This window comes from Notamacropus eugenii, chromosome 3 (assembly GCF_028372415.1).
Source record: "Notamacropus eugenii isolate mMacEug1 chromosome 3, mMacEug1.pri_v2, whole genome shotgun sequence".
In the NCBI taxonomy this organism is placed as follows: domain Eukaryota; kingdom Metazoa; phylum Chordata; class Mammalia; order Diprotodontia; family Macropodidae; genus Notamacropus; species Notamacropus eugenii.
Genome location: NC_092874.1, coordinates 111,349,426 through 111,377,096, shown reverse-complemented (window position 1 = coordinate 111,377,096; position 27,671 = coordinate 111,349,426). Strand labels below are relative to the sequence as shown.

The following is a 27,671-nucleotide window of genomic DNA, read 5'->3' as shown; positions in this document are numbered from 1 at the left end:
GGTTGGACCTGAAGAAGATGGGAATTCAAATTCTGCCTCTGGCATTTCCTGGATCTGTGACCCGAGGCAAGTTACACTTAGCCTCTCTCAGACTTAATTTCTTCATCAGTAAAATAAGGATAATAATAACACCTGCCTTACAGGATTGTTATGAGAACAGAATGTGATAACATATGTAAAGTGTCTTACAAACTTTAAAGCACTATATAGATGCTAGCTATCATTATTATTCTCTAGGCAGATGTCACCACAATAAACTCCTAGTGACCGATACATGATTTGCTGTTGTTGTTTGACCATCATTCTAGTTCTCAAAGAGAATCAATGACTTCGTGAGGGTGATGTCTTGACTTGTAAGTCAACTGGATTTAAGTGAGGCAGAGCAGCACCAAATTATGGAACAAAGGCATAAGAAAACCCAAGAGAATACAGATTTTTTGTTTTTATTTAGGTTTCAGGTGATATTTGGGAAAAGAGACTGTCCAATTCCCAGAATTCTGAGAAAAGTATTCATCAAGATGTAACTGGATTCCATCACTATACCAGCAGAGGATATGTGGATTTTAAGAAAATATTGATGAGAAGTTTGGAGAGGGATCTGATAACATAAATGGATGCTCAGTGAACTCAATCTTTGGCTTTGGGGCCCTCTCCAATGCTAACTGTGACTATTCTCCAGGTAATCAAAGTTTGGAATCTCTAGATCTGTTTAGTTGTTTTTAATTCTTCTCTCAGTGCTTCAAAACAGTCACTTAAAATAGCAAGAGTTGACATCAGGAGTAAAGCAGAGAGCATACCTAAGGGAAGGTATACCTAGAGATTTCTGGATTTTAGGTGGGTTCTGAAAGCTATATCTCCCCACTTCTACTTTCCCTTGCCCCATTCCAAATTTATAGAACCAAACCACTACAAAAAATATATATATCTCTATTCCCTTACTGAACTGTCCACACTTGGATGGAAGAAATTAAAATGTCTCTGTATAAGGACTCTCTGATATAGAAGTCCTATAGAAGGTACTTAGGGAATTTCAAAAATCAATTCTATTTAACAAATTCTTATCAGGTACCTGCTGTGTGCAATATATTGTACTACAAGCAGGGGATACAAATACAAAAATTAAGGACTGTGCCCTCAAAGAGCTTACATTATACTGGAGGGAAATAACATGTTGGAACAGGTAATATTCAAACTGCTATGAGACTACAGTCACCTGGAAATGGGGAAAACACACTATAAAATACAGGATGGGCAGTGAGATTTCAGTACGCATTTAAGGGATTCCTAGCCCTAGGGTAGGACAGGCTGATAGGGTGACAACTGGACTTCAGATTTTGCTTTTAGGAATTTTATTTAATGAATAAATACAAATCAAGCCACGGTGAGGATCACTGTTCTACTTTTCTCTCTTTGTGACTTTGCTATTGGGAGTTCAGGGGGTGTGGATATCTGATAGCCATCTTCTACAGATAGCTTCTGGATGTGTTTGTGACTTAGAGAAAGTGAAACTGAAAACTCAATCTTAGTGTAATAGACTACAACTGAAATCTGTGAATGTTGAGATTTCAGACCTCACAAGAAGTGGAGAGTTGCCAACCCCTCAGGGTACAACATTAAAAGTTCTTTCTTTTACCCTTATTCCATTCAGTAAATCTACTCTATAATGTAAATATGTAATCTTTTGGGTCATAGGAGGGAGAGGAGAATTTGATGAGATGGGGCTGGACCACTTGAATAAATCCATGAAGTGTTGATAATGTTACAATCTTCTGCCCTCAATTAAGACAACATAGAAGCTAAACTGATTTCTAAGGCACTGAGGAAATGGGATACAAGAAGAACCCAGGACAGTCTGTTACTATTCGTGCAGAGGTCCAAACAGGCAGCCTGTGTCCACACATGTATTGGAGAGTCAGAAGAGAGTATAGGTGCTGGGGCAGGCTGGATTCAGCTTATTCAGAAAGTTCTAAGCCCACCTACCCACCTACTTGCCTTTCTAATTTTAGTGCCCATAGAAGGCAATTACTTCTGTGAAGGGAATAAATCCTTTCTATACCTTACATAAAAAATACAAGACAACTGGAGGAGGGAGGGAGCATTAATGACTTGGAGGATTAGCAAAGACTTCATGTAGGAGGTGTCTCCTAAATTGATCTTGGAAGTAAGCTAAGGATGCTAAGAGGTGGAGACAAGGAAAGAGTGCATTCCAAGGATGGGGAATAATCTGTGGGAAGAGAAGTGTAAACATGCCACATCTCATAAGTGTCCCATATCATCAACCCAAAACAACAACCCCCCTGAAGGTGCCCAGGGACGATCTCGAATGCTTGATGAAGAATCATGGCATGAGAAATTCAAAGTTACAGGATGGGAATCAAGGGTGGGGGTGGGGGGTGAGTTCTCTCTGTTGTTAAAAAACAAAACAAAAACTTCAGTCTTTTAGATACTTAGCCTTCTCAAGCATCTCTTTTTAGAACAGAGGGTAGTGGTAATAGAATAGTGCTAAGAGGTAGAATAGTAAGTGTGCTCCCTCCATCCTCTGCACCCACATTGTAACTGATGTACAAAAGAAGTAGATTAATGGTATAATGGACCATGAAATTATTCTAACTCCTTGAGGCTAAATGGTACAACAATTGATAGTGTGATAATTTACACAATATGTATGAATCTTGGATGAAGAATGCATTAGATGTTATGGCAAGCAGGTAGGAGTTCCCTCCCTAATTTCATTCTATATGCATATCGAATGCTAAAGAAAATATTATAATAAATATATGTGATAATGGCAATGCATAAAATCTTCATGAGAATGAGAATTGATGAAAATACAAGAAAAGAGGATTTTGTAAAGGATATTCTACACAAGACCACATTTTCACAGTCATGCAATTGTATGCAAGGAGTAGAGAACACAAGCTCCCACTGTGATTATTATATGTTGACTATCAAAAAGGCATTTGACTCAGCAGAGCAAAATGCAGCCTTAAATGTTCTTCTCCAGACCCACACGAACTGATGCTGAGTGAAGTGAGCAGAACCGAGAGAACACTGCACACAGTAACAGCAACAGCAACACTGTTCAATGACCAACTCTGAGTGACTTAGCTCCTTTCAGTAACGCAATGATCTAAGACAATTCCAAAAGACTCGATGGAAAATGCCATCCACAACCACAGAAAGAATTATGTAGTCTGAATGCAGACCAAGGCATATTATTTTCTCTTTTGTGTGTGTGTGGTTTTTCACTTTTGTGTTGTTTCTTTTTTCACATTGACTATTGTGGAAGTATGTGTAATATAATCGTACATGTATAGCATATATAAGCTTGCAGGTAATCTTGGGAAAGGGAAAAATTTAGAATTCAAAATCATATCCAACTTCATGTTGAAAATAATAAACAAACAAACAGATAGATAGATAGATTTGTAATTAGATTTCTCCTTTCCAACAAGTCATCTCCCTTGCCTATATTAAAATCATGCAAGATTCCATGGTGGAATCAACAATTGGGACATTCAACAGACATTCAGTTCAACAATTCAACAACCATTTAAAAAGCACTTTTATGTTCAAGGCAATAAGAATGCAAAAGCAAAAATAAAATAATTCTTGTTCTCAAGAAATCTCAAGGATATTACAGTTTACTGGTGAGAGCTAGAGAAGCTTTACAGAGGAGCTTAGCCTGAAAGCCTGAACTTAGCCTCAAAGAATCACAAAGATTTGCTTCATGATTGTATGATTATCAGTATCAAATTTGGTATGACAGGATGTGTAATACAGAGTCAACACAAAAGATCATATACTGAGAGCTAGAAGAATCATGAAAAGTCATCTAGTCTAACCGGAACCAAGGTCTTCCCAACTCCAGAGTCTCTATCTACTATGCCACTCTGACTCATACAGAGAAATGAAGTGTCACCCAGCTAATACCTGGAAGAGTTGGGATTCAGTTCCTGGTCCATGGAACCCAAAGTTCAGTGCTCCAGCCAGTACACCATGCAGGCTATAAATGATGTGGCCTTTCAATTACCTGTGTTTGTGAATGACACTGCCATAACTCCCTTCAGCTCGGGAATACTGGAGAAACTTCAAAATGAAATTCATTCAAAAGAGCTTGCTCTCCCTTCTTATCTTTGCTTCCTGGCTTTCTTAAGACATAGCTATAATCCCACCTTCCACAGGAAGCCTTTCCTAATATCTCTTAATTCTAGCCTTGATCATTTCCTATGTATCCTATAGATAGTTTGTATATACATAGCTGTTGCATGTTGTCTCTTCCATTATGTTGTGAACTCCCCGAGTTTAAGAACTGTCTTAGGCATTTATTTGTACCCCTTGCATTTAGCAAAGTGTCTGGCACATAGTAGGTGTTTAATAAATGCCTACTGACTGGTTAACTGACTTAATTATCCATACATTAAAAATCCATGTTTTTAATGTCTATGTTTTAAAGTCTATAACCTATAGAGCCTGTCCATCAGTACATATATCTGGTACAGGCACTAAAAATGGACCATGAGCTAGATCCAATATTGAATAGGAAGGTCAAAGATCTAGAGCTAGAAGGAATGTTAGAGGTCACCTAGTCCAAGTCCTTCATTTTACAGCTGAGGAAATAGAGGGCCAGAAAGAGTGGGTGACTTGCCTAAAGTCAGAGAGGTAGAAGGTAGCAGAACCATAATCTGAATCTCAGAATGCTGACTCTAAGGGCAGCTTTCTCTCCACTGTACGACACAGCTCAGCTGAACTATCTTTGAGAAATGGAAAATTTCTGCCACATAGGAAGTCCTTAATAAATATTCATTGTTTGGTTGGTTGTTGACTAAACCATTTTCTCTGAGGGAGGGAATACCTGATTCTGGGTGAAGAAGGATTTCTTCTCTAAAATCCAACATTCTCAATCAACAATTCTCTCCTGGACCAAATGAGATAAAATTTGTAATGTGCTCAGCACCGTTCCTGGCACATAGGAGACTCTTAATAAATGCTTACTTCATTCCAGACAGTTCCACAAGAGACGCTTTACAGGTAAGACAATTACGCCTGAGGATTAGAATCCCTCAACATCCCTTCTCTCTTCTCCCCCCATCATCGATTTCTCTGAGAGACACTGATTATTTTGCCTAAAGCTAGACCCAAGCCTATGTCACATGTTTGAGCCCCATTCCCCTCAATGCTTTCATGACGGAATTTTGCCACTTAAATATTGGGCATGGTAACCACATTCACCTGTTCGTTCAAAGCTACGAGGAAATAAAAATAAATATTTGGATAACAAAAGACTAAAGAAGCACCCCACCATAAAGAGGCCCAATCACAATGAAACTCCTAAGCCCGGCACCGCAGTGGGAGTAACAGCGAGCCCTCTGTGGGCTCACCCCTTTGAGGCAAATGGCCTCTTCCAGGCATTCTGCTTAGTTCCTGGAAGGATTGCTTTGCCTCAAATAGGAGGAAAATTTACTGGAAGCAAAAGACCTCTTCCAGGCAGACCATCTGCTCCCAGGAAAAAGGCATTTTTATCTCAAATGGGGGAACACTTTCCCTCTCAAGGGGGAGTAGACTTTGCCTACTCAACACTACCCTCAAATGTACCTTAGAATAAAACCTATTTATTTTTATGGCAAATGGGAGTTTTGCAATCATTAGTCTGGACTACAGCAGGAATGGAGACAACATTCCTCACCAGAGAACTCTCTAAAAAGTAAGAACCAGGCCTCCACTCCTAGTGACATTCATGTTGTATGTGACAGGTGATAGGATCAGAGAGTTAGACTTTGCCAGCCAATCAGTCAAAAAACATTTTAAATCACTTACAATATGCTAGGCATGCTAAATGCTGGTGATACAAAGAAAGGCAAAGATAGTCCTTGTCTTCAAGCTCACATCCTAATGGAAGAGACCTTAGAAGTCACTGAGTCCAACTTCATCACTGTACAGGTGAGGATACTGAGGCATTGAGAGATTAAAATATATCAGACATAGCTCCTTCCCCTCTTTGCAAAGGTAGGGAATATGGATACGAAACAGTGCATTTGCAGTGAGTTGCAGTTGATGTCTTGGTTGGTTGTTCTAAATTTCTTTCCCCTGTTCCTCTTTATTTTTTTTTTATTTTTAACACACACACACACACACACACACACACACACACACACATGAATGAATGAACAATTGCTCTTCAGGAAAGGAGGATACCTTTGAAAATGAAGATGAGGCAAAAAAACAAAAGATCTCCTAAAAAACTGTTAAAAAACAATCAAGGTATATCTGTTGGTGTTATTATTTTTATTCCATCTAGACTTATAGGAAACTCTTAGTGAAGACTCTTTATTGATCAGATCAGCAACTCATCTGCCTGAGTAAAAGGTTAAATTATTTATCTGGAAAGGAGTACTTCCTGACTTCAAGTTTGAAGTCCCTTACCCACACTGCCACACTGCATCTCACTGTAATTATACCAATGAGTAATTTCATGATTCTGATATCTCTTCTGTAATCTTTCAAACCTAACTAATACTTCCTCTGTCTAGGTCAAAAGAACTTGTTTTTTCAAGCATTTTGAGCTTTGTATTTTAATAATTGGGTTCCTTTATATCCCTATGTATTCTATGTTTATTCATTAAAAATACTGTGCTACATAGGAGTCCACAGAATTCCCCAAACTGCCAAAGTGGCCCATAACATAAAAAAGGTTTAGAACCGCCACTTTAGACCTATATCTATTAACCTGAAACCTAAATATACTTATAAAAGTAGATACTTATAAATTATATATTATAAAAGTATACAAGTACACTAACCTAGGACAACTTTACTTTCAATCTTTAAGGCATCTAAGAATAGGTTAAATATCACTACAATGAATTCAGAAGACATGCCCAAATCTTAAGACATGGCAAAATTTAGTTGCATCAAATACTTATTTTGAGGATCTGTTTTTCAGTTGGATATTCCCTCTGCCAAGGCAGTTTTCATCCCTCAGCAGACTGTCTTCCTGAGTTGCCATTACTAAAAAAAAATTTTTTTTTAGATAAAAAAAAATCTATCATCCTGTACTTATCTTCTTTTTTTCCCACAAAGTCAGTTGGGCAGGTCCTCAGAAGACATACAGAATTCCCCACTGAGCCCATATTCAAAGCTTCTCCAACTTGACAGAACCTTCCATAACTTGTCCTCTTTAGGCAGAGTCTTTGAGAACCCATGGTCTCCTCTATCTACACTATCATGAGACACTTAGGTGGCTCTGTGGATAAAAGAACTATCTTTGTAGTCGGAAAGATCTGACTTCAAGACCTGGCCTCAGGCACACTAGAAGTGTGACCCTGAGCAGATCACTTAACTCCACTGGCCTCAGTTTCCTCATCTATAAAACAGGAAAATAAAAACATCTAACTTACATGGCCGTTGTAAGAATCAAATGAAATAAAATATGTAAGGAACTTGGCGTATTTAAAGTGCTACATGAATTCTAACTATTATTATCGGTACTAATTTTATTTTTATTCTGAGACATCACAGTAGGACCTTCAGTAGTGTCATATCAAATATAGCTCAAAATAACTGAGCAATCAATTGAGGTTTAGCAATCTTATAAACAGAATTGTTTTCTTTTCCCCCATGAAAATGGTCTTTGTTATAATGAGATTAAACTGACATGGCTTACCTGTCGTCCAGCTGTACATTCAGACGTCATTTCTAAATCCTTAAAACCAAAAGTAGCCTGCTTATCAGTTGGAATCACTGGTGGATCAGAGGTGAGGCTCTAAGATGCTCAGCTATTTTCCATTGCCTCGCTACATTCACCAGATCTGGTTAAATGAGTATTTGTTCCCCTGAAATACCCTGAACCACATGAATGTATGCTATATGTAGGCTAAAAACGCAATTCCTATAAAGCTGACATGCTATTCTTAGAGATGCGATGTCATTACCTTAACTGAATCTCCCTTACGATGAAACGGCAGCTGCCTAGCAACCAAAGCTAAGGAAGAAGGAGACATTCCTTTCTCCCTGCTTTTGGAGAGGATAAAGACTAAATTGAAACAGCCTAAGTTACACTCTCTCTTATATCCTTAGAGTAATCAAGTCAGATATCCAATAAAGTGGCTGGACCTCCAAAAATATGAAGCTGGTGGTGCAGCCAATGCCTTGTTCCAATTTTATCATTTATAACTAAGCAGTTCAGATAAAGTTATATGAATTAAACTCATATGTATATGATTCATATGTATTCATAAATATAAATTAAATTTAAGTAGAAATATTCCTAAATAACTTTCAGAGAGGAATTATGTGTGTATGTATGTATATATGCATGCACATTTATAATACTCTCTATCTATAATATATTTATATCTATGCCTGTCATATATACATATGAGGGGTAACATAACAAAGGGGATGCTAAAATTGGAGTCAGAGTACCTGGGTTCAAATCCTGGTTCTGCCACTTACTACCTGTATTACCTTGGGCAAGTCACTTAAATCCTTTGAGTCCAGTTTTCTCATCTGTAAAATGATGCTAATAATACTGGATAACTCTCCAGACTTCACCATCATGCTTCAGCAACCTTCTAACCCTCAACTTCTAACTTCCCTTATCCCCTATGGACTTTTTACCCTGGAACAATCTTCTGCCCTTTCTCCCTTTCTCCACTGATGAGTTTCTCTCAGAAACTCCAGTTCTTTCATTCCTGTCCCATCTCTGCTTTTGCTTCTATGGATTTTGTCAACATACCTCCTTATAGGTACTGTACCCCCTCCATCCCTTTCCAGCTCCCTCTTATGTACTCTCTTTCCCCATGAGAATAAAAGCACCTTGAGGGCAGAGACTACCTTTCTTCTTGCTTAGATTTATATCCCCAGAACTTAGCATCTGACTGGTAGTAAAGGCTTAATAAATGTTTGTTCATCTTGAGAATATAGCTCAACAAACTTTTATGTGATTCCAGTGAGAGAGAGTTTATGACTTTGCAAACTTGAAAAGAGTAATGCAGCTAATATATATACATATCTATGTTTATACATATCATATACATGCATATACATGTTGTTACTGATCAGTCATTTCATTGTGTCTGACTGTGACCCCATGGACCACAGCATGCCAGACCCTTCTATGCTCCACCATCTCCCTAAGTTTATCCAAGCTCATGTTTGTTGTTTCCAGGACTCTGTCTGTTTGTCTGTCTGTCTGCCTATCATCTGTCTCATCTTCTGCTGTCCCCTTTTCCTTTTGCCTTCTATCTTTCCCAGTATCAGAGTCTTTTCCAATAAGTTCTGTCTTCTCAATAGGTGGCAAAATATCTAAGCCTCAACTGCATTATTTGACCCTCCAGTGAATAGTCTGAATTTCTTTAAAGACTGACTGATTTGATCTCCTCACTGTCCAAGAGACTCTCAAAAGTTTTATCCAACACCACAATTCCAAAACATTGTTTCTGCAATACTCAGCCTTCCTTATAGTCAGTTCTCACATTTATTATTCTATAAAGCAGAGTGATGGTGGAGGGAGGGAAGTGCTAGATTGGAAGTCAAAGGATGAGTTCATATTCTGCCTTATCACTTACTACCTGTGACCTTGGGTCACACTAACTTTTCTAAGTCTCAGTTCCTTCATCTGTAAAATCAGCATAATTCTATTTACCTCTCCTACCTCATAAGATTGTTGTAAGAAAAGTACTTTGCAAAGCACTATACAAATGCAAGGGATTATTGTTCATATACACATGTATAGATAGATAGATTGATAATAATATATAAAAATGAAAACTCTCATTTACAACTACAATCCACGCCTTGGTGTGTTAATGTTGGGGGTCCTGCTTATTCAAGAAAGATAAAAACCAAATAGAGGTAGCAGTGCTCTTTTAGAGTCCTAAAGCCATGGATGTAAACATCTTACTATAGCCCCAGCCACTCCTGCAGTCTCCTTGAGAATCCATTAGCCATAACCAGATCCCAACATATGGCAAGGATTCACACTAGAATGTAGAAATTAGTAGGATGGGTAGAAATTAAAAGCAGAGTGGAGCCACAGGCAACAGAAACATAGTGACTCTGGCTCCCAAGATATGCCCTTCTCAGCTCTCACACATAAATAGGCAAAGGTTCTGTGATTTTTTTTAAGTGTAAGGAACTCTCAGAATAGGAAAACAACCCCCAACACAAATCACAACTCTCTATAAATTAGAAGATAAATCCTAAGGAAACACTAAGCAATGGAACAGTTAAGTAACTTGCCCAAGCAGGATCACACAGCTAGAGAATGTCAAAGGTAGATTGGAACTTGGGTCTTCATGATTCCAGGCCCCACACTCACAAAGAATGGAAGAAATAACAATACCTCCACACACACTTACTGAAGCAGACAGTGAGTCTCCAGTTGTTCACATGACTATTATATTCACATACAGTATTAGATTATGAACTCCATGAGGGGAGACATTGTCTTCTGTCTCTTTTGTATTCCCACAGTACCGAGCACATAATAGGAGCTTAATAAATGCTTACTGACTGAGTGACATAGGTGATTTAGAAGAATGGGATTGGAGTTTCTGAATGATGATGTAAAATACAGGAATGATGGGTTCCTAGGCAAGAGATAGGATAAATGCTACTATGAATTTATTTGCCTGGTGTTGTTCAAATCTGTCAAAAGGTCTTTAAACTGAAAAGGATGGGGCAGGGCAGAAACTCCTAATGCATATTCATTCACCAAGCCAGAGACCATAGAGAGTAGTTATAATGCAGAAAAAAATAGATATTGAGATAGGAGACAAAAATCAAAGAAAGGAGCCAAGACTAAAACCCATAGCCTGAAATATCTATACACAACTGCTTTGAAGTTTAAGCAACAAGCCAGAGAAGCTAAAATTCTGAACACTGAGGTAAATTTAACTGTGAGACTTGGTGGAATGAGATCTATGATGAGAATGCGGCTCTGAATGGGGTGTACCTTATTCCAAAGAAATTGGATTGGTTATACTATGAGAGTATACTCTTATGAGAAAATCCAGAAGGGAGAAAGATGATGGAGAGCATTTTGATGAAAATCAATAGGGGTAGAAACAGAAAAGACTTTACTATCAGAGTATACTACAGACCACCTGAACAGAAGGAGGAAATAGATCAGGAGTTGAGAAAACATATGCCAAATCTGTTACAGAAGCATGATACAGTAATATTTGGGGACTTCTAATTGTTCCGACATCAATTATAGCTCTCTCTGTGCCAAAAACAAAGCAAGTAATATCTTTTTGATTTGCGTTTATGATCATTTCATTCTTTTAAAGGTGAAAGCCAAAAAGGAGAAGTACTGTTCTAGATCTGATTCACCAGCAAGGTGAAAATGGTTGCTGGGGTGGGCATAATAGGAATCCTGTGAGAAGTGACTATAGTTTCTTAGAGTCTAAGATAGAAAAGGAAAGGAAAGTCAATCACTGTCTGATATTCACCCTAAAGTTTTGGAGAGTATATTTCAAGAAGTCTAAAGGAAGGATAAATAAGACCCCCATGGACTAAATTTTACAAGGAAAGGCAGTCCAGGAGGGAAGGAAAACTCAAGAATGAAATTCTGAAGACACAAAAAGAAACAATTCCAACGAGAAGAGATAGGAATTGCCTGGAGAGTCTGATGGAGATGCATGTCCAATAAAGCTGGCAGAAACAACTCTCCAGTCACCTTAAACTTTTAAAAGGATATGAATAGAAGATGGGAACAAGTACAGGTAACAGGATGAATGCAAAAGCATAGCATGTTACTGTAAGAATAGTTTTAGAAATGCTAAAGATAGAAATAAACCAAGCCTGGTAAGGAAAGCTAAGGACAACAAAAAAGACTTGTGTTTTTTTATTCTATATTAGGGAAAAGCAGGCTGTCAAAGAAGAGATTGGACCACATTTCTCAGTGTACCCAAATCTAATTTTATTTCTGTTTTCTCTGTCAAAGAGAAAGACCTTTGTATTGGTAAGGACAGAACAAAGAGGCTATTAGGGAGCTGACACCCAAGACAAATAGTAACAAGAGAATACCTAGTTACCCTTGATGAATTAAAGTCATCTGGTTCAGAAAAACTACATCCTGTTACTGAAAATACCAGCTGATGTGACTGCTGAGCCTATGTCAGTGATATCTGAAAGGCTGTTGTAGAATAGGAAAATTACCATAGGACTCAAGGTGGCAAAAATTTGTCCCAATTAAAAAAAAAAGTGAAGATAACAAAGTCTACAAACTACAGGCTACTGAACTTGACTTCAATTCTTGGTAAGATTCTAAAATGTATTATTGAATAGATGGTTCATGTACATCTAGAAAAAAGAAGCCATGATCACAAAAAAATGGCACAATTTCAAGAAAATTATGGCAAACAAAACTCCCCCTACTACCCCTGTCCCTTTTTCTGATAGGAATGTGGTTGTAGCTACAGTTTACTGAGATCTTAGCAAAGGATTTGACAAAGTAATGCATGCTATTCTGGTGGATGATCCACAATTCACTAGATGATGATACAATTATATGGATTTACAAGGTGAATGGCCAATGGATAGTTATTGATGGCTCAATGTCTGCTGAGGAGGTCTCAGGTGACTCTCTTCTTGGCTCTGGACTGGTTTACATTTTTATCAATGACATGAATAAAGAAACAGACAGCATTCTTATAAAGCTGGCAAATGACATTAAAGTGAAACTGATGATAATACACTGGATGAGAGAATAAGGATCAATAACATTCTTAAGATGTTAGAATATTACACTTGGTTCAAAAAAACTACTTTACAAGTATCAAATTGGAGAGGTATGGTTTGACAGCAATTTGCCTGAAAAAAAAAATACAAGGGTTTTGGTAGAATGCTACCTCAACATAATTCAGCAATGTGATGTAGCTGCCAAAGAAAAAAAGGCAACAGACTTAAGTTCATTAAGAGATCTATAGCATCCAGGAACAAGGGAATGATAAACTCACTGTATTCTGCCTTCATCAAACTTCATCTGGAGTATCATTAGTTTAGGAAGGAAATTAATAAACTGGACAATGTCCAGAGGAGAGATCAAATAAGATAATACATGCAAAGAGCTTTGCAAACCTTAAAGTGATATATAAATGCTGCTATTATTATTATTAATCAGAATAGTCAAAGGCCTGGCGTTCATGCCACATGAAAAATAGTTGAAAGACCATGAAATATTTAGCCTAGAGGAAAGAAGACACAGAGAGAAGAAATGATAGCTGTTATTAAGTAATTAAAAAGCTATCATATAAAGGATGAATCAGAATTGTTCCATTTGGCCTCAGAAGGCAGAACCAGGAGCAGTGGGTTAAAGTTTCAGAGAATTAAATTCAGGTTTGGTATCAGAGGGGGCAAAAAAATCACCTTCCTAACACTAGAAGCTAATGTCACTATAATTATCAACTTTTACTCTAAAGAAGAAAAGAAAAAAATCCACTTATCTCCCTTCTCTGAAGAGGTGGGGGACTATGGGTCTGGAGTACTACATACACTTTCAGACTTGGTTGATATGTTGATTAATTTTGCTAAACTGATTTTTCCCCTTTTCCCCTACCCCTCCACTTCCCACCCTTTTATTCTTTGTTACAAGAGATAAGTGTCTGGGGAGGAGAAAAGGGAAATTTGGAAATGAAACAATTAAAAAAATTAAATTAAATTAAAAAATTAAAGCTTTCCAAAGGTGGAACAAGCTATCTGAGGAAGCAGTAGTCTGCTCCTCATCAGTGATCGTTAAGCACAGGCTGGTGACCATTTATTGGGTATGTTGTGGTGAGGATTCTTGTGGGGGAGCATTTTGGTCTAGATGGCTTCTGAGATCCCTTCCAACTCCAAAATCTTGTGATGTGAAAACACAGCTGCACTTAGCAGAGGGAAGAATCTCACCAAGGACCTTCTGTAACAAAGAACATGGCTGCATTCCTACATGCACTTTTGTTCTGTCACCGGACTTCAGTGACTCAGGAAAAGAGACTGTGAGCCTGACCGCTTTACCTAACTCTGGCTCACTTAAATCCAATTCACAAGCAAGTCAGGGCATCACCCATGTGGCATTGGTCTTCCTCAAAAAATGAAGAACCAACAACCACAAAAGCCGTCAGGATCACACGCGTAGGTGTGCATCAGCATCCTTTGAGCCACTGGTTGAACAAAAATGAGCTTCTTCCTCTGTAAAGCTGCCAGCAAAGAGTTTGAGGTTTCAAGGGATGCTTCAGTATGAAGAGAAATCAATTCAACAAGTCAAGGCACTGGACTTGGTAGTGAAGATACAAAGAACAGATATAATGGTCCCTGACCTTAATAAACACATTCTACTGGGAGAATAAAAAGGGATGTCTTGGGACATGACAGGTGGGAAACCAACTGGATGTGGCAAATTGTGTCCTTGTAACCTCTGGTGTCTTATACTCCACCATGGGGAAGGTTAAAGAGGAAAGATACACTTTCATCTCGGTTTACACGGTATACATCCTGTATGTACATGTTGTTTCCATGTTGTCTCCTCATTAGAATGTGAGTGACTTAAGGGGAAGTACTAATTTTTTCTCTTTCTTTGTATGGCCAGTGCTAAGGATGGTAATTAGCCCATAGCAAATAATTAAGAAAGTTTATTGGATTGATGTGACTCGACCCTGAAGGCAGTCAGATTAAAGAATGAATTTAGGAAGCTACAGTCTTGAGCTTGTGTAAGGGGGCTTAAAAGGAAAAAAAGCCACTACTTTAAGTTAAAGGGTTTAAAATTTTTTTTAAAAAAAGTCTTTAAGAAAAATTCCATCCAGCTGAACTAAGCTATTTCAAGAAAAGACAGTGAATAAAACACTGTCCTTTAGTATTCTGAAGAGTTCTCTAAAAGTTGATTCCAAAATGTTGTTAGTCCTTTATAACTGCTTCAGCATTGACTCATAAAAAGTTCTTTTACTTTTAAATAGCCTCAAAGTTTATTTTTGAAATCGAGTTTCATTTTCCTGTGGAATCTTGGAGGTTGTCCTCATGTGTGAAAGAATTATTCAGGTTTTAGAAACCTGTCTGTTTCCTAGCTACTGCCTGGAAGTCCATTTGGCATTCAAAACCTGTCAGATTGCCTTATCTTCCTTCTTTGAGAGATTATGTTTGCTTCATTCAACAACGTCTGAAGATACCAGTTGGAGCCAGCATTAATTTCACTGTTTGGAGCTCCTTCCTTCAACTCTCCCTCAAATATTTACTGAGTATCTATGCATATAGTTTGGGGAACATGGTGGGGGGAGAGGAGTAAAATTTGACTTTTGGGCTTGCACAGTTTCTATAAGAGATGAAAGTAGAATTTCCTAGAAGCCTCTATTGATTCCCTCTATTGATTATCCCCAATTTATCCATGTATCTTGTTTATATAAAGTTGTTTGTATGCTCTCTCCCCTATTAAATTGTGAATTCCTTGAAAGCAGGGGCTGTTTGCCCTTTCTTTGTCTCCCTAATACTTAGCATGGTGCTTGGCACACAGTAGGTATTTAGTAAGTGCTAACTGACTGACTATTAGACCCCTGGAGTCTTGCTTTCTTCTCACAGCAAATACATGCCAACCATCCCTTGTCCACTCCAAACTAAGCAAGAAGCCACCTACCTTTTCCTCCTGAATCAATGTTTACATCCTTGCTGAAATCCTAGGTAATTTTTTTTTTGTCCAGGCTTCTTGACAGAAACTTTATAAAGTAGTCAACCTGTTTTGTTTTGGAGTTTCTTCCCTCTCCACTGAACATTTAAAAAGATATGTGAATTAACATGCACAATTTGGAAAGAGACTTGTTTTTTTTTCAGGGATTTCCATGAGATTTGTTCCTCCACTTGATATGATTTATGAAAAGGGAAACTTTGGATCAAGCCACTTCCATTTAGTTATTTGTCCCTTCCTGGGCTTGCTACACAGGGTTTCTGTTCTTAGGTTCCTGACTCATTTGCTCAGTCTTTCAGAGGTGGGGCCCTTTGTGTGTCTGAGGACTAACCTCTCTGTCTCCTAGGATACCAGCTTGGATTCCTGATCCTGAATGCCTGGCCTTCCCTACTTCTATGAACAATGACCTGGGCCTTCCTACTTGGACTCTTTCACCTACTTGCTTAATCTCATGAAGCCTTAAAATCAGAGAGAAGAATGAAAAACATAGAGCAGAAGTCAGAGGAAATAGATTTCAATTCTATGTAAAGGAAAATGGGCTAGCAATGAAAATTGTCCAAAAAAAGGAATGGGCTTTTTATTTTAAAGATACTTATATGTATTTAAGTAATAGGAAAATAATGTATCAATTCTTTTGTTTTTCAAGTTTTAGAAACAGTTCAAATAATATGCCTTGCAGCTAAGAGTAGAAATAAGAAATTTCAGGGACATATGTGTATATGTGCATGTGTATGTGTATAGATGGATAGATAGATAGATGATGGATAGATAGATAGACAGAGAGATAGATGAGATGGATGGATGAGTAGGTAGATAGATGGACAGGCAGATGGATGGATGGATAGGTAGATGGGCAAATGAATGGATGGGTGCATGAAAGGATAGATGATAAGTAGACAGGTGAATAGGCAGATGAATGGACGGATGAATGGATGGATGGATGGATAGGTAGACAGACAGACAAAACAGATAGATAGATAGATAGATAGATAGATAGATAGATAGATAGATAGATAGATAGATAGATAAAAAGAAAGAGGAAAGTATATGTTCCTAACCAGAATGACAACTTCTGTTAATCCTCTATTTGTGATTCATTTATTACATATGTAGATGCTATGACTAAAGTGTAAACTCTACCTAATGTGCACATTACCTAGGCAGTTTTAACATTAGCCCTGAAAATCAAGCTTATGTTAAAACTTTCAAAGACCAAAGAGAAGTTTTATTTTTACTAAGTGGGTTTAAAAAAGTGCACCTACCTATGTGAAGTATTGTTTTTTAAAATATTAATTTAGTGATAGTCATTGCCAATTCTGGCTTGTTCTTCGTCTCAGACTTAACAGTACTCAGACTTTTTTGGCTAATATTAAGATTTGTTCTATATTATAACATTGCCTATTAATGGCATAAGCTAATCTGGATCCAAAGAATTTTCTTTTTCTTTTCCTTCAGAAATTTTTGCCTGAATGCAAAAGCCAAGTAAGTCCCTGGGAGGGAAGGGGAAGAAATAAACATTTCCATAATCCTGACTATATGGCAGGTATTGTTCTAAGTGCTTTACAAATATTTTCTCATTTGATCCTTCCAACAACCTGGGAACTAAATGTTATTATCATTCTCATTTTACAGTGGAGAAAGCTGTGGCAAACAAAGGTTAAGTGACTTGCCCAGGGTTACATAGCTAGTAAGTGTCTGGGGGCAAATTTGAATTCAAGTCTTCCTGACTCCAGGTTTGGTACTCTCTCCACTGGGCTACCAGCTGCCTCCTAGAAAAAAAACAAATCTCTTTTTAAAGTGTACATCATCTATGTCCACTGCAGATGGTCAATAAATTGGACCCAAAATTGAATGGGAGGAAAAGAGTGGGCTGGATTATATTTGCAGAGCTAAGAAATACTTTCACTGACCCCAACTTCCTCCCTGAAACAAAAAGTCATCTTTTTAAAACCAATTTCTTCTGGTGGTGCTATATGGCTGAGAATCATAAAATAACAGAAACTCTGAAAAATAAAATTGCAGGTCACCCAAAGGACAATGGAGAGACATATGGTGGGTGTGAAGAGGCTACAGCATATTACTAATGACAAACTGCAGTTCAGAGCTGTGTGAAAGATATTATCAAAGAGATGTATGACCAGAAAAGGAGGTAGGCCTGTAATGTAGCAAGAGTAAGGAAGAACAGATAGCCTCTGTGTCACTGTGGTAGCCACAGCACGTCAAAAGATCTAGCATACCAGAGAGATCCCTTGGGGAGGATTAATTTTGACAAGAGTTATAGGAAATGAGAACGTATGGATGAGCCATGATCTGAATTGCTGGAAGATGAGTTCATAAATCCATTTAAATATTGAAATATGATCTGTTTTTGTTCAGTCATTACAGTTGTGTCCTACTCTTCGTGACCCCATTTGGGTTTTCTTGGCAAAGAGACTGGAGTGGTTTGTCATTTGTTTAAATGTGTTTTTAAAACATTTAACAGGAGAGAAAAGGGAGTTGGCCCACTTTAAAACATACAAGAAGCTAGATTTTTAAAAAAAAGCATTGAAAATTGATGAGTTGGTTAAAGGATATCCTTTAGCAATTCACCATACAAGGACTTTTACACCAAAGCTGAGTTTGATCAGTTACAAAGACGGAGTTAGTGACAGTAGCATAATTGTCAGAACCTTATCTGAAAAGTACAAAAGACAGTTGCTGGATTTCACACAATCTCCAGGCAAATTAAGTAGCCATGACTTTTCTCTCTATTTCTGGTCTAACCATGAAAGAAAAAGTAAACACCAAGTACATGCAGTAGGGAATCAATATTCTCCCTTGGAGAAGGACTGGCTGGACTAAAGTGTTCCAGAGCTAATTGGTAGTGTTGGGGAGGCAAATTAATGCCTTCTCTTTGACAGGCACAAATAGATACTTAAAGGTTTTTGATACCACTCTGAAGCCCCCAAGAGGTTGGCAAAATAGCTGAAGCTATGAACATACACAAGACCAGAGGCATTAGGACACCAGAATGATAAGTAGGAGAGAATTAAAGGGGTTTTTTTTCAGTATAAATGAAAATAAGAAATAAACTATGCAGCAACTGATAACAGTAGAAAATTGGCAGAAGGTACCAAACTTGTACCTAGGTGTTTTTATTTCTTTAATTTTGCTCTATATCGTGTCCCTTCAAAATAGCTAGCAATTAGACATTGGTTAATTACATATAGCATTATTTTAATGAGTTACACTTTCACAGAAAAATGCATAATTAGCTATATTGTGTACTCTTCTTTCCCTAGTTCTCATTTATTTACATCCAATGAAACTGGCCTGTCCATACCACTAAAATCCACATCACTTGGTAGCAATCACTGTAACTGGAAATACAATGACTGTCGTTGTTCAGTGATTTCAGTCAAATCCAACTCTTAATGAACTATTTGGGTTTTATCTTATTTTGTTTTTAGCAATGATACTGGAGTGGTTTGCCATTTCCTTCTCCATCTTATTTTACAGATGAGGAAACTGAGGCAAACAGCATTAAGTGACTTGCCCAGGGTCGCACAGCTAGTAAGTACATTTCTGAGACCAGAGTTGAACTCATGAAGATGAATCTTCCTGACTCCAGATCTGACACTCTACCCACTGTGCCACCCAGTCACCTAGAAGAAAATAAACCATCTATAAGGTAAGCATTTTTAACTCAAACCTATTAGGTGTCAATATATAGCACAATCCCAGTGGGTTAGCCCATGCTTTTTACATAGTCCTCTCATTCCAAAGTATCTCTCTGAATATCCGAGAAAAATGTTTGTTCAGCCAGTCTATGCCCTGGCTATGTGCCCTGGAAAATGTACTGGAGAGAGCATCCCATGCCTTCATTAGAATGTAAGATTCTGAAGAGCAGAAACTACTTCATTTTTATCTTGTATCCCCAGCACTCAACACCAGGCCTGGCACATAGTAGATACTTAAAAAAAAAAAATTGTGCTTAATGAATAGACATTGGAGTCTTAAAAATAAAAACCTAAAAATAAAACAAAGCCCTACAAAAGGGCAAAGAACAACTAGTTTAACACTTTAGAGGTTACTTTCTTCTACATTATTTCATGAGATTCTCACAGCTAGGGAGGGTTGGTAGCAGCCTTGTTTTACAGACAATGACACTCAGGCCAAGAGGGATTAAGAAACTTATTCCAAATCTCAGAGCTAATGACTCAGGGTGGTAGGGCTTGAACCAGGTCTTCAGACACTTTTTCTATTACGTTATCCTACCTCCCTAACAGAAATACATATTGAATAAAGTGTTTTGGATACAACATCGCACACCAGAGAATAAACTCGTCTTCCCCATTTTCACCACAATCCCTTGCCAAAGTGGGCTTCCTGAGTTATCCCAATTAGAACTAAAAGTCAGAAGGAGAGGAAGACTGAAAGAAGCACTATTAAAAAATGGATAAAATAAAATGTTTTTTCAACTTCTCATTAAGGAAATCAACACTCATGTCTTGGAGGGGCAACTGGGACCTTCTCTGCCCTAAGGAGCCAAATTTATACAGTCCTAAGAGTAGCTTAAGTCCTTCACCAGAGTAGAAACAACAAAGCTTAACACTTAGCTAAAAAAATTAATTAAAATAGGAACCTACCAGATGGCAGGCTGGGGAGAGCTTCTCTATCTCACCACACTGTCCCCTCCCCACAGCCTCCCCAGAAACAACCTCCAGCTACTGTCTCCAGGTCCCTACTTTGTTCCTTCCTACTCCTGTTCAACTTGAGGGCATGTCCCAGGTGCAGTTGATGGGTATTTCCTAGTCAGCACTCACCTAGAACCTGAACAATCCTGGAGAGAGAAAAAATATTTCCAAAGAATTATGTTTTCTGTCTAATGGCGAAATCACTATTTAATGCAGTGTATACAACTGTGGCATCCTACATATAATCCTCCTAGGGCAGCCAGGTGGTGTAGTGGATGGAGCACCAGACATGGAGTCAGGAAAACTTATCTTTCTGAGTTCAAATCCAGCCTCAGACGCTACCTGTGCGACCCTAGGCAAGTCACTTAACCCAATTTGCCTCAGTTTCCTCATCTGCAAAATAAGCTGGAGAAGGAGACAACAAACCATTTCAGTATCTGCCAAGAAAATCTCAAATGGGGTCACAGAGAATCAGACACAACTGAAACAACTGAACAACAATACAGTAATCTTCAGGAGAAGGAAGTCTCATGATTGTAAAGTATCTGGTTTAGTTAGGGCCAAAATACACTTTCAATAGCTGTTTCTAACAACTCACCAGTGACTGTCTTATCCTAACATCACACCACCCCAATGAACCTCACTTTGCATAGAAGCAGTAGTCCTGGAAAACTCAAGTAAATCCTTATTTGGCAAACCAAATACGGTTTTCCAACTGCCTTATAATTTCATTTCAAATACCCTTTATTTTCATCTCTGAAACATCTTCCACTGGCAGTGGCTTCTTTTCTGCTTCTTAAATTGATCTGATTTCATAATATCTCTGACAAGCAGATGACTCATAGACAAGGAGATAGGATGGTGTAGTAGAAAGAACACTGAGCTTGAAGAAAAAGAGATCCGGGTTCAAGTCAAGCACCTTCACCTCAAAACCTCAGTTCCCTCTTCTGTAATACAAGGATGGCATGGTGTATCAACAGCTGGTCTGGAAATCAGGAATTCCAGGATTCAAGTCTGACCTTGGACCCATTCTGGCCACATGACCAAAGAAAGTCTTAACTTCTCAGTATCCTCAGGCAACTCTAGGTGACTATAAGTTGCAAAGTAGTTGAGAATATGTATTAGTAGAGGGATTTTCCTCACAGGGAGTTCCTTTCACCAATTAAAGCACAGGTTTAGTCCAAAATAATAAGTATAACAATAATAATAACATAGCTCACAAAGTTGTTATAAGGAAAGCACTTTTTAAAGTGTTCCATAAAATGTGAGTTAGCATTGAACACCTCATAGAATTAATGAGTTAGGATGACCCTTAGAAGTCATCTAGCTCAGTCCTTCCCTGTTACGGGTAAAGAAACTGAGTTCTAGAGAAAGTCAGTGACTTGTTCAACAGCTAGATCTTGAACCCAGATCTGACCGGCTAAAACTATTACCATAATACCACATGCAAGTAACCAAATAATTAAAAATCACAGGTATCCAAGGAACTCTTTTCTAAAACACTGCATGAAGCAGAAAATTCTTAATTTTCCTATTTGACTTTCTTGAAGAAAGCCATCACTGTAATAATTAAGAAGTAAAAATGGGGCCCACTTCATCCTTTCTACGCTCACATTAGTTTTTCCTCTATCTTTATGCTCCTGCTTTAGGGACAGAAGAAATGAAATGCTAACGTAATGCTTTTATTGCCAAGTTAGGCACTAAATAAAGATTTGTTGAATTGGAGTACTTGGTGTATATTCAGCATTCTAGTCTTAGCAATGTTAAAGCAACCTGTAAAGCGATTTTAATTCACCTTCCTCTCGCCCCTTCAAGAAGGACAGGAGGGAGTTATTTTCACCCTCATTTTACAGATAGAGAAACCAAGGCAAAGGGCAACAAAACACCTTGCAAGTAGGTGAGAGCATAAGAAGTATCCCAGTGCTTTTCCCTCTTAAAATTATCCTGTATTTTCACACTCAGTTGCCCATATGATAGCAGAAGTGTGAATTTCTCATTGGAATCTATACTCACCCACATTGCACCTGGGTAGTATTTTTTTTTATCACCATATGAAAATCTCATAAGAGTATCTTCATAGAGATGGCATGTGCCATGTGGGTGAAAGAATGTTTCTCGGCAGTCCTTAACAATTATATTTTTCTCTCTGCCATGTGTTAGAATGTATAAGCTTAACTACAAATCAGCAGAGGGAATTTTTTCAGTTTAAATATGGAAGGGAGTACAGGTGCCCAAAGGTGTTGGAGTCAATGTGATCCCTAAGTAGATAAAAGGTCATGGAGAACTGCATTTGGAACAGCTGGAAAGAGAAAAGGCAGCAAGTGGGCAGCTGTGTGCCCACACACACACAAAATCTCTCTCTCTCTCTCTCTCTCTCTCTCTGTCTCTCTCTGTCTCTCTCTGTCTCTGTCTCTCTCCCTTCCTCTTTCTCTCTCTCTCTCTCCCTCTCTCTCTCTTCTCTCTCTCTCTGTCTCTCTCTCTCTCTCTCTCTCACACACACACACACACACACACACACACACACACACACCAGACCTTAAATGAAACCCCTGAAAGCTGATATATTTCTGAGAATAACTTCTATTGTGCTGATGTAAATGGAAGTCCAAATGGAAGGAAAAAATAGTCTCCTACACATGACATAGTCCTTTGCATGTATGTATCTGTTGCAGCACCATAATTTGTAAAGAAAAAAAGGTACTAATTTTAAGAGAAAAGTACTGGCTCACTAACACTGCCTTATAAAACCCTCAGCTCAGCTGTCTACAAAGCCTGGGGAGCAGGAATTAAAAGAAAGGAAATTTCTCATGAAAAAATGGTGCCCCCCCCAAAAAAAAACTCAAGAAAGATGAGATAATGAGGGGAAATCTGGGGTATAAAGGAGTTTATTTTCCTTAACAAAGTCAAAGTGAAGCAAAATGAATAATCTGCCTCCAGAAATGGCTATTTAAAGGCTTTTGAAAAGGGCTCTGGTCTCTAAAAAGACAGGAGTCACTGCATGCCCACCCACTCCTCATTTATTTTTAAACCTTGGCTTATATGTTCCTTAGCAACAGAAATAGATGATGAGACCCCCACACAGACACCTCCCCCAAAACATAACCCCCTCCCTCACTCCGTCAAGTACCATTTCACAAGAAGCTCATGTTCTTCAAAAGAGCCCAGAAAAGCAATAGAGCAGGTAAGGCACTCATACTTTAAATCTTCTGACAGTCATAAGTTTATTATCTTACTTTAAAATGGAAAACTAAGACCATATTTGAATAAACTGACCTCTCTATAAGGCAAAGAAAACCTTGAAACTCAAGCCTGCACTCATATCAATATTCTTGAACAATTTTGAGTGCTTCTGTGGAAAGCCTTAAATTTGGAGACAAAAGATTCCAGTTCAGATCCCAGCTCCATCATTTAATGACTATTATGTTCTTGAGTAAATTTCCTCTCTCAGTTTCCTCGTCTGTAAAAGGAAGGGAATGAACTGGCTGATTTGAAAGGTTCCTTCCAACTCAAAGCCTTACCTATAGTCCTGGGATATTATCACCCTCCCCACCCATTCCCCAACCCCATATACACACAACACAAACACAGTTCATGACCCATCTCAAATTAGATCCATATTGTGAGCTTTCTCAGATCCCTTTTTCTCAGGGAAAAGTAGACAACATGCTGCATTTGGAGTCAGGAAGGGAGACTTGGATTCAAAGTCTGCCTCAGACATTTACTGGACAAGTCATTTAAACTGTCTAAGTCTCAATTTCCTCATCTGTATAATGAGGGGGATAGACTCAATAATTTCTAAAGCCCTTTCCAGCTCTCAGTCTATGGTCCTTTGATGCTATGACATCACCTCTTCTCCCAGGTGCTATCAGAGCTGTGGTAAAGAGGTAAAGAACTCCTAGGCAAGCAGACACCTAACCACAAAAAAAGCTTTCTTTCCCTTCCTTTCAGACTATCAGCAAGCATGCTCAGGGCTCAGGCCAACTGTACTTGACTCTGATGCAGATGGCTGTCAGGAAGGTAATCTTTCCAAGTTACCTGGAGCAAGAATAATCTGTAGGGGTCTTTTGCCTTCATTCTCTTGCTTCCATATCATCCACCTACCATCTGACCCTGTGTTGTAGGCCATAAGGCATGAGGTCAAAGGTCATGACTCTCAAAACAATAAAGAAATCTTTTCAAGACCTCAGAAAATCAGCAAAAAAAAAGATTTTTGAGGAGATATAAAGCTTAAAAAGCACACACCTCACTAAAAGGGAATTCAAAAACCTATTGTTATATACGCATATAAAAATGATGTGGGCACTAACTGGCACTGGACATGTTTTCCAATACATTCTCTTAAAAAAAAAAAAAACTGACCAGGCAGAAAATCCCTTTGGGAATTGATCTGCTTTCCCTTGCAAATGTTAGCCTTAGACCTACACAGAGAGGAGCTGATACAAATGACAAGGTTGGATTCTTCCATGCCAGGAGGTGCTTTGGATCATAGAAAACAGAGACCCAGCAGTATAAATATAAATTCACATAAATTAACTCCTGATCATTACAGCAGTGGATTGCACAGCAGCTCCAGCTTCCCCAGGACTAACTAAGAAGTAGCATGCTCCATGTCCTAACATGCCTCCCTAGAGCCATCACTTCCCATCACTTCCACCCCCTCTTACCCTATTTTTAGAAACCCAAAATATGAAGATTGAGATCTGATTGGTCCTGATCTGAGTGAGTAACTGAAAGAGCAACTCAGGTGGGAAATTCCCTCAGCCTACTGAGAACAAAAATGCAACACAGGAATTCTGGAATGCAACTACTTCACCAGCAATTTTGCAACAGTGAAAAAGTTAAAATCATATCACCTGTACTCAATAAATGACCAGAGCAAACAGAGAGGTAAGTCTGGGGGACACCAGGCAGGCACAATGTCTGTAGGGAATCTTAGTGATTCACCTATCAACCCCCTCCCCCCCCACAAACACACACACTCTCAAACCCACACACCTTTGTCATCTGCCTTTGCTTACATAACACTACATGGGTTAACAGGCTTGATACTCTATATGGTTTTCTGGAAAGGAACATGTAAATTTTTTAAAAAAAGAAAGGAGGAAGCTTGCTTTTTTCAGACCCTTTCTCCAGTAATCAAACCTCAATAAAAAATAGATGACATTAATCTATGGCCCCCACATTACCTCAATCCTTGATCTATCACACGATAAATAGCTCCTGCCTCCATTTGAGCTGCCTAAAGAACACAATATCTTGACCCTATCTGCATAACACTGATTTTTGTCTTTTAATGTGATGCATTACAGGGGAGAGCTTCCCTTCTAGACCCTTCTGGCTAGCGTAGCTAGCAGCACCTACCACCTTTACCTTCCCCCTACTCTCCCCTCCAGTAGCCCCAATTATATAGTTCCAAGGAGCGGTTATGATCGTGTTCCTCTTAATGTTGGCTCTCTCATCAGTATGACACCAACAGTAAACTGTTGGCTACACACCACACTGTTGCACAGAAGACACACAGGAAACATAGATCATGATACCAAGGATATGTCTCTAGTTAGACATATATACACATATGTATATGAACGTATAAGATACATTTGTTAGTTGCAAGTTTTGTGACCATAATGTTTCCTCTTAAGTATAAAGCTATACTTCCTTTCTACCTGTCGGAGTGATCTCAGTTCTTAAGTTAGTGCCAAGGTGCCATCTAGAGAAATCTGGGGGATTGGAGGAGTGGTGACTAAGGCAGGCTATGACTGATGGGCAACTTTAGGGACGACTTTCGGGTTACCTGGATTTACCTTTTCCACCCCCACCCCCGTGTTCTTAATTAAAAGACCAAGGGAGTCTCTCTTCTCCAGTCTGGTATCCGAAGCTCAGCCCGAGGACTGGGTGGGTGGAAAATGAAGAGCCTCAGACTCCAGATACGAGGATGTGCGGAGGGGAAAGATTCCAGGGGGGGTGGGAGAGAGAGGAGAAGGAGAAGGGAAGCTCGGCAGGTGTCTCCGACTTCCTGACATTCGTTCTGAAGGAGAGAATGGAGTGAGATTGGGGAGCACCTTAAAGGGACTTGGGGACCCCTGGATCTCCTGGGCTTCTCTCCTACCTGTAAGAGACCTGCTTCCGGAAAGTTAAGTTTCTCAGCTTCTCCTCCAGAGCCTCGTCTTTCTCCTTCTGGCCGGTGGCCTGAGGCTCCTCCAGCGCGGCTGCTGCAGCCGCCGCCGCCGCCGCCGAGGCTCCAGCCCCTGCGCTCCGCGTGTCCGGTACACCGCCCTCGGCTCCGCGGCAGCAGCTCCCGCTCCCGCCGCCGCCGGTGCTGCTGCCGGCAGCCCCTTTCTCCTCTCCGCTCCCCGAGCTAGTGTTCATGTCGGCGGCCCCAGGAACCACGGACCAAACTGAGGTGGGGCGACTGCAGGGACCGGGGCCGGGGCCGAGCGGCAGCGACTGCAGGAGACTGGGCAGGTCAGCGCGCCGCTGGCTAGGGCGGCAAATGGCAGCCCCTTCCCGCAGCATCCATCCGCGGCTGCACCGCACCGGGGCATTGTGGGAAACTCCGTGCCTCCACTCCCCCTCCCCAGCCAATCAGGGCCCGCCTCCCTCTGCCCTCCCCGACACCCCTCCCTCCACCAACCTCTCCCCCCGCCACACATACAGGCACCCGCCTCCAAGCCCACTGCCTTTTCCCTAGGATAGAAAAAGAACCCGGGAGGCAAATATAAACCTTGCCCTATGAGGGGCCGGGGAAACTAAGGAAAAGGGAATTGGGGGCGGGGGTGCGAAGGCCGGTTGGGGGAGGCTGGGAAACGGGGAATCCTAGAACATCAGAATTTTAGGGCTGGGGAAAGGCCTCAGAGATCAACTCCTCAGCCCCCTCATTTTACAGATTAGGGGAACTAGTCCCCAAAGAAGAGCTTTCTCCAAGCTCTCAAATCTAATTAGTAACCGACCCTAGACGAAATGCGAGTCTCCTGATTCCTACCTAGTCCCGGGCTCTCTCCACGGAAATGGTCAGCATCAACACATCTGGAATAAGAGATGAAGATTTCTAGATCTGGGAATATTTCTGAAGGAAATTCTTACTTGTTCCTCCCTGGTATTCAGTGGAGTTTTGTTTTTCTCTATAGTTCCATTTTAAAACATCTCTACTTGGCAAAGATCCTATTATGTCTTCACACCTGTTTGTTTGGCTGTGTACATATCATAGGTTAAACCACATATCCTCCAACAGAGCAGAAAAAAAGGAAAATCCAGGGAAGGAAAAAGGTTATCAGATACAAAGTGAAATCTGACTAAGAGACAGAGCCAGAAAGGGAAAGTGGGGACTTTAGGCCAAGAGA

The 27,671-nt window shown here is 39.5% G+C and overlaps 1 protein-coding gene across 1 annotated transcript in view; it reads right to left on the bottom strand.

Annotated features, from left to right (window-relative positions):
* The window catches only part of DGKI (diacylglycerol kinase iota), a 552,077-nt gene extending 525,144 nt beyond the window's left edge, over positions 1 to 26,933 (bottom strand). The window contains exon 1 of the mRNA XM_072652615.1: positions 26,441 to 26,933. Coding sequence (XP_072508716.1) covers positions 26,441 to 26,847 — 407 coding nt within the window. The 5' untranslated portion in view covers positions 26,848 to 26,933. The remainder of the gene's footprint in view (positions 1 to 26,440) is intronic.
* Between the last annotated feature and the right edge of the window lie 738 nt (positions 26,934 to 27,671).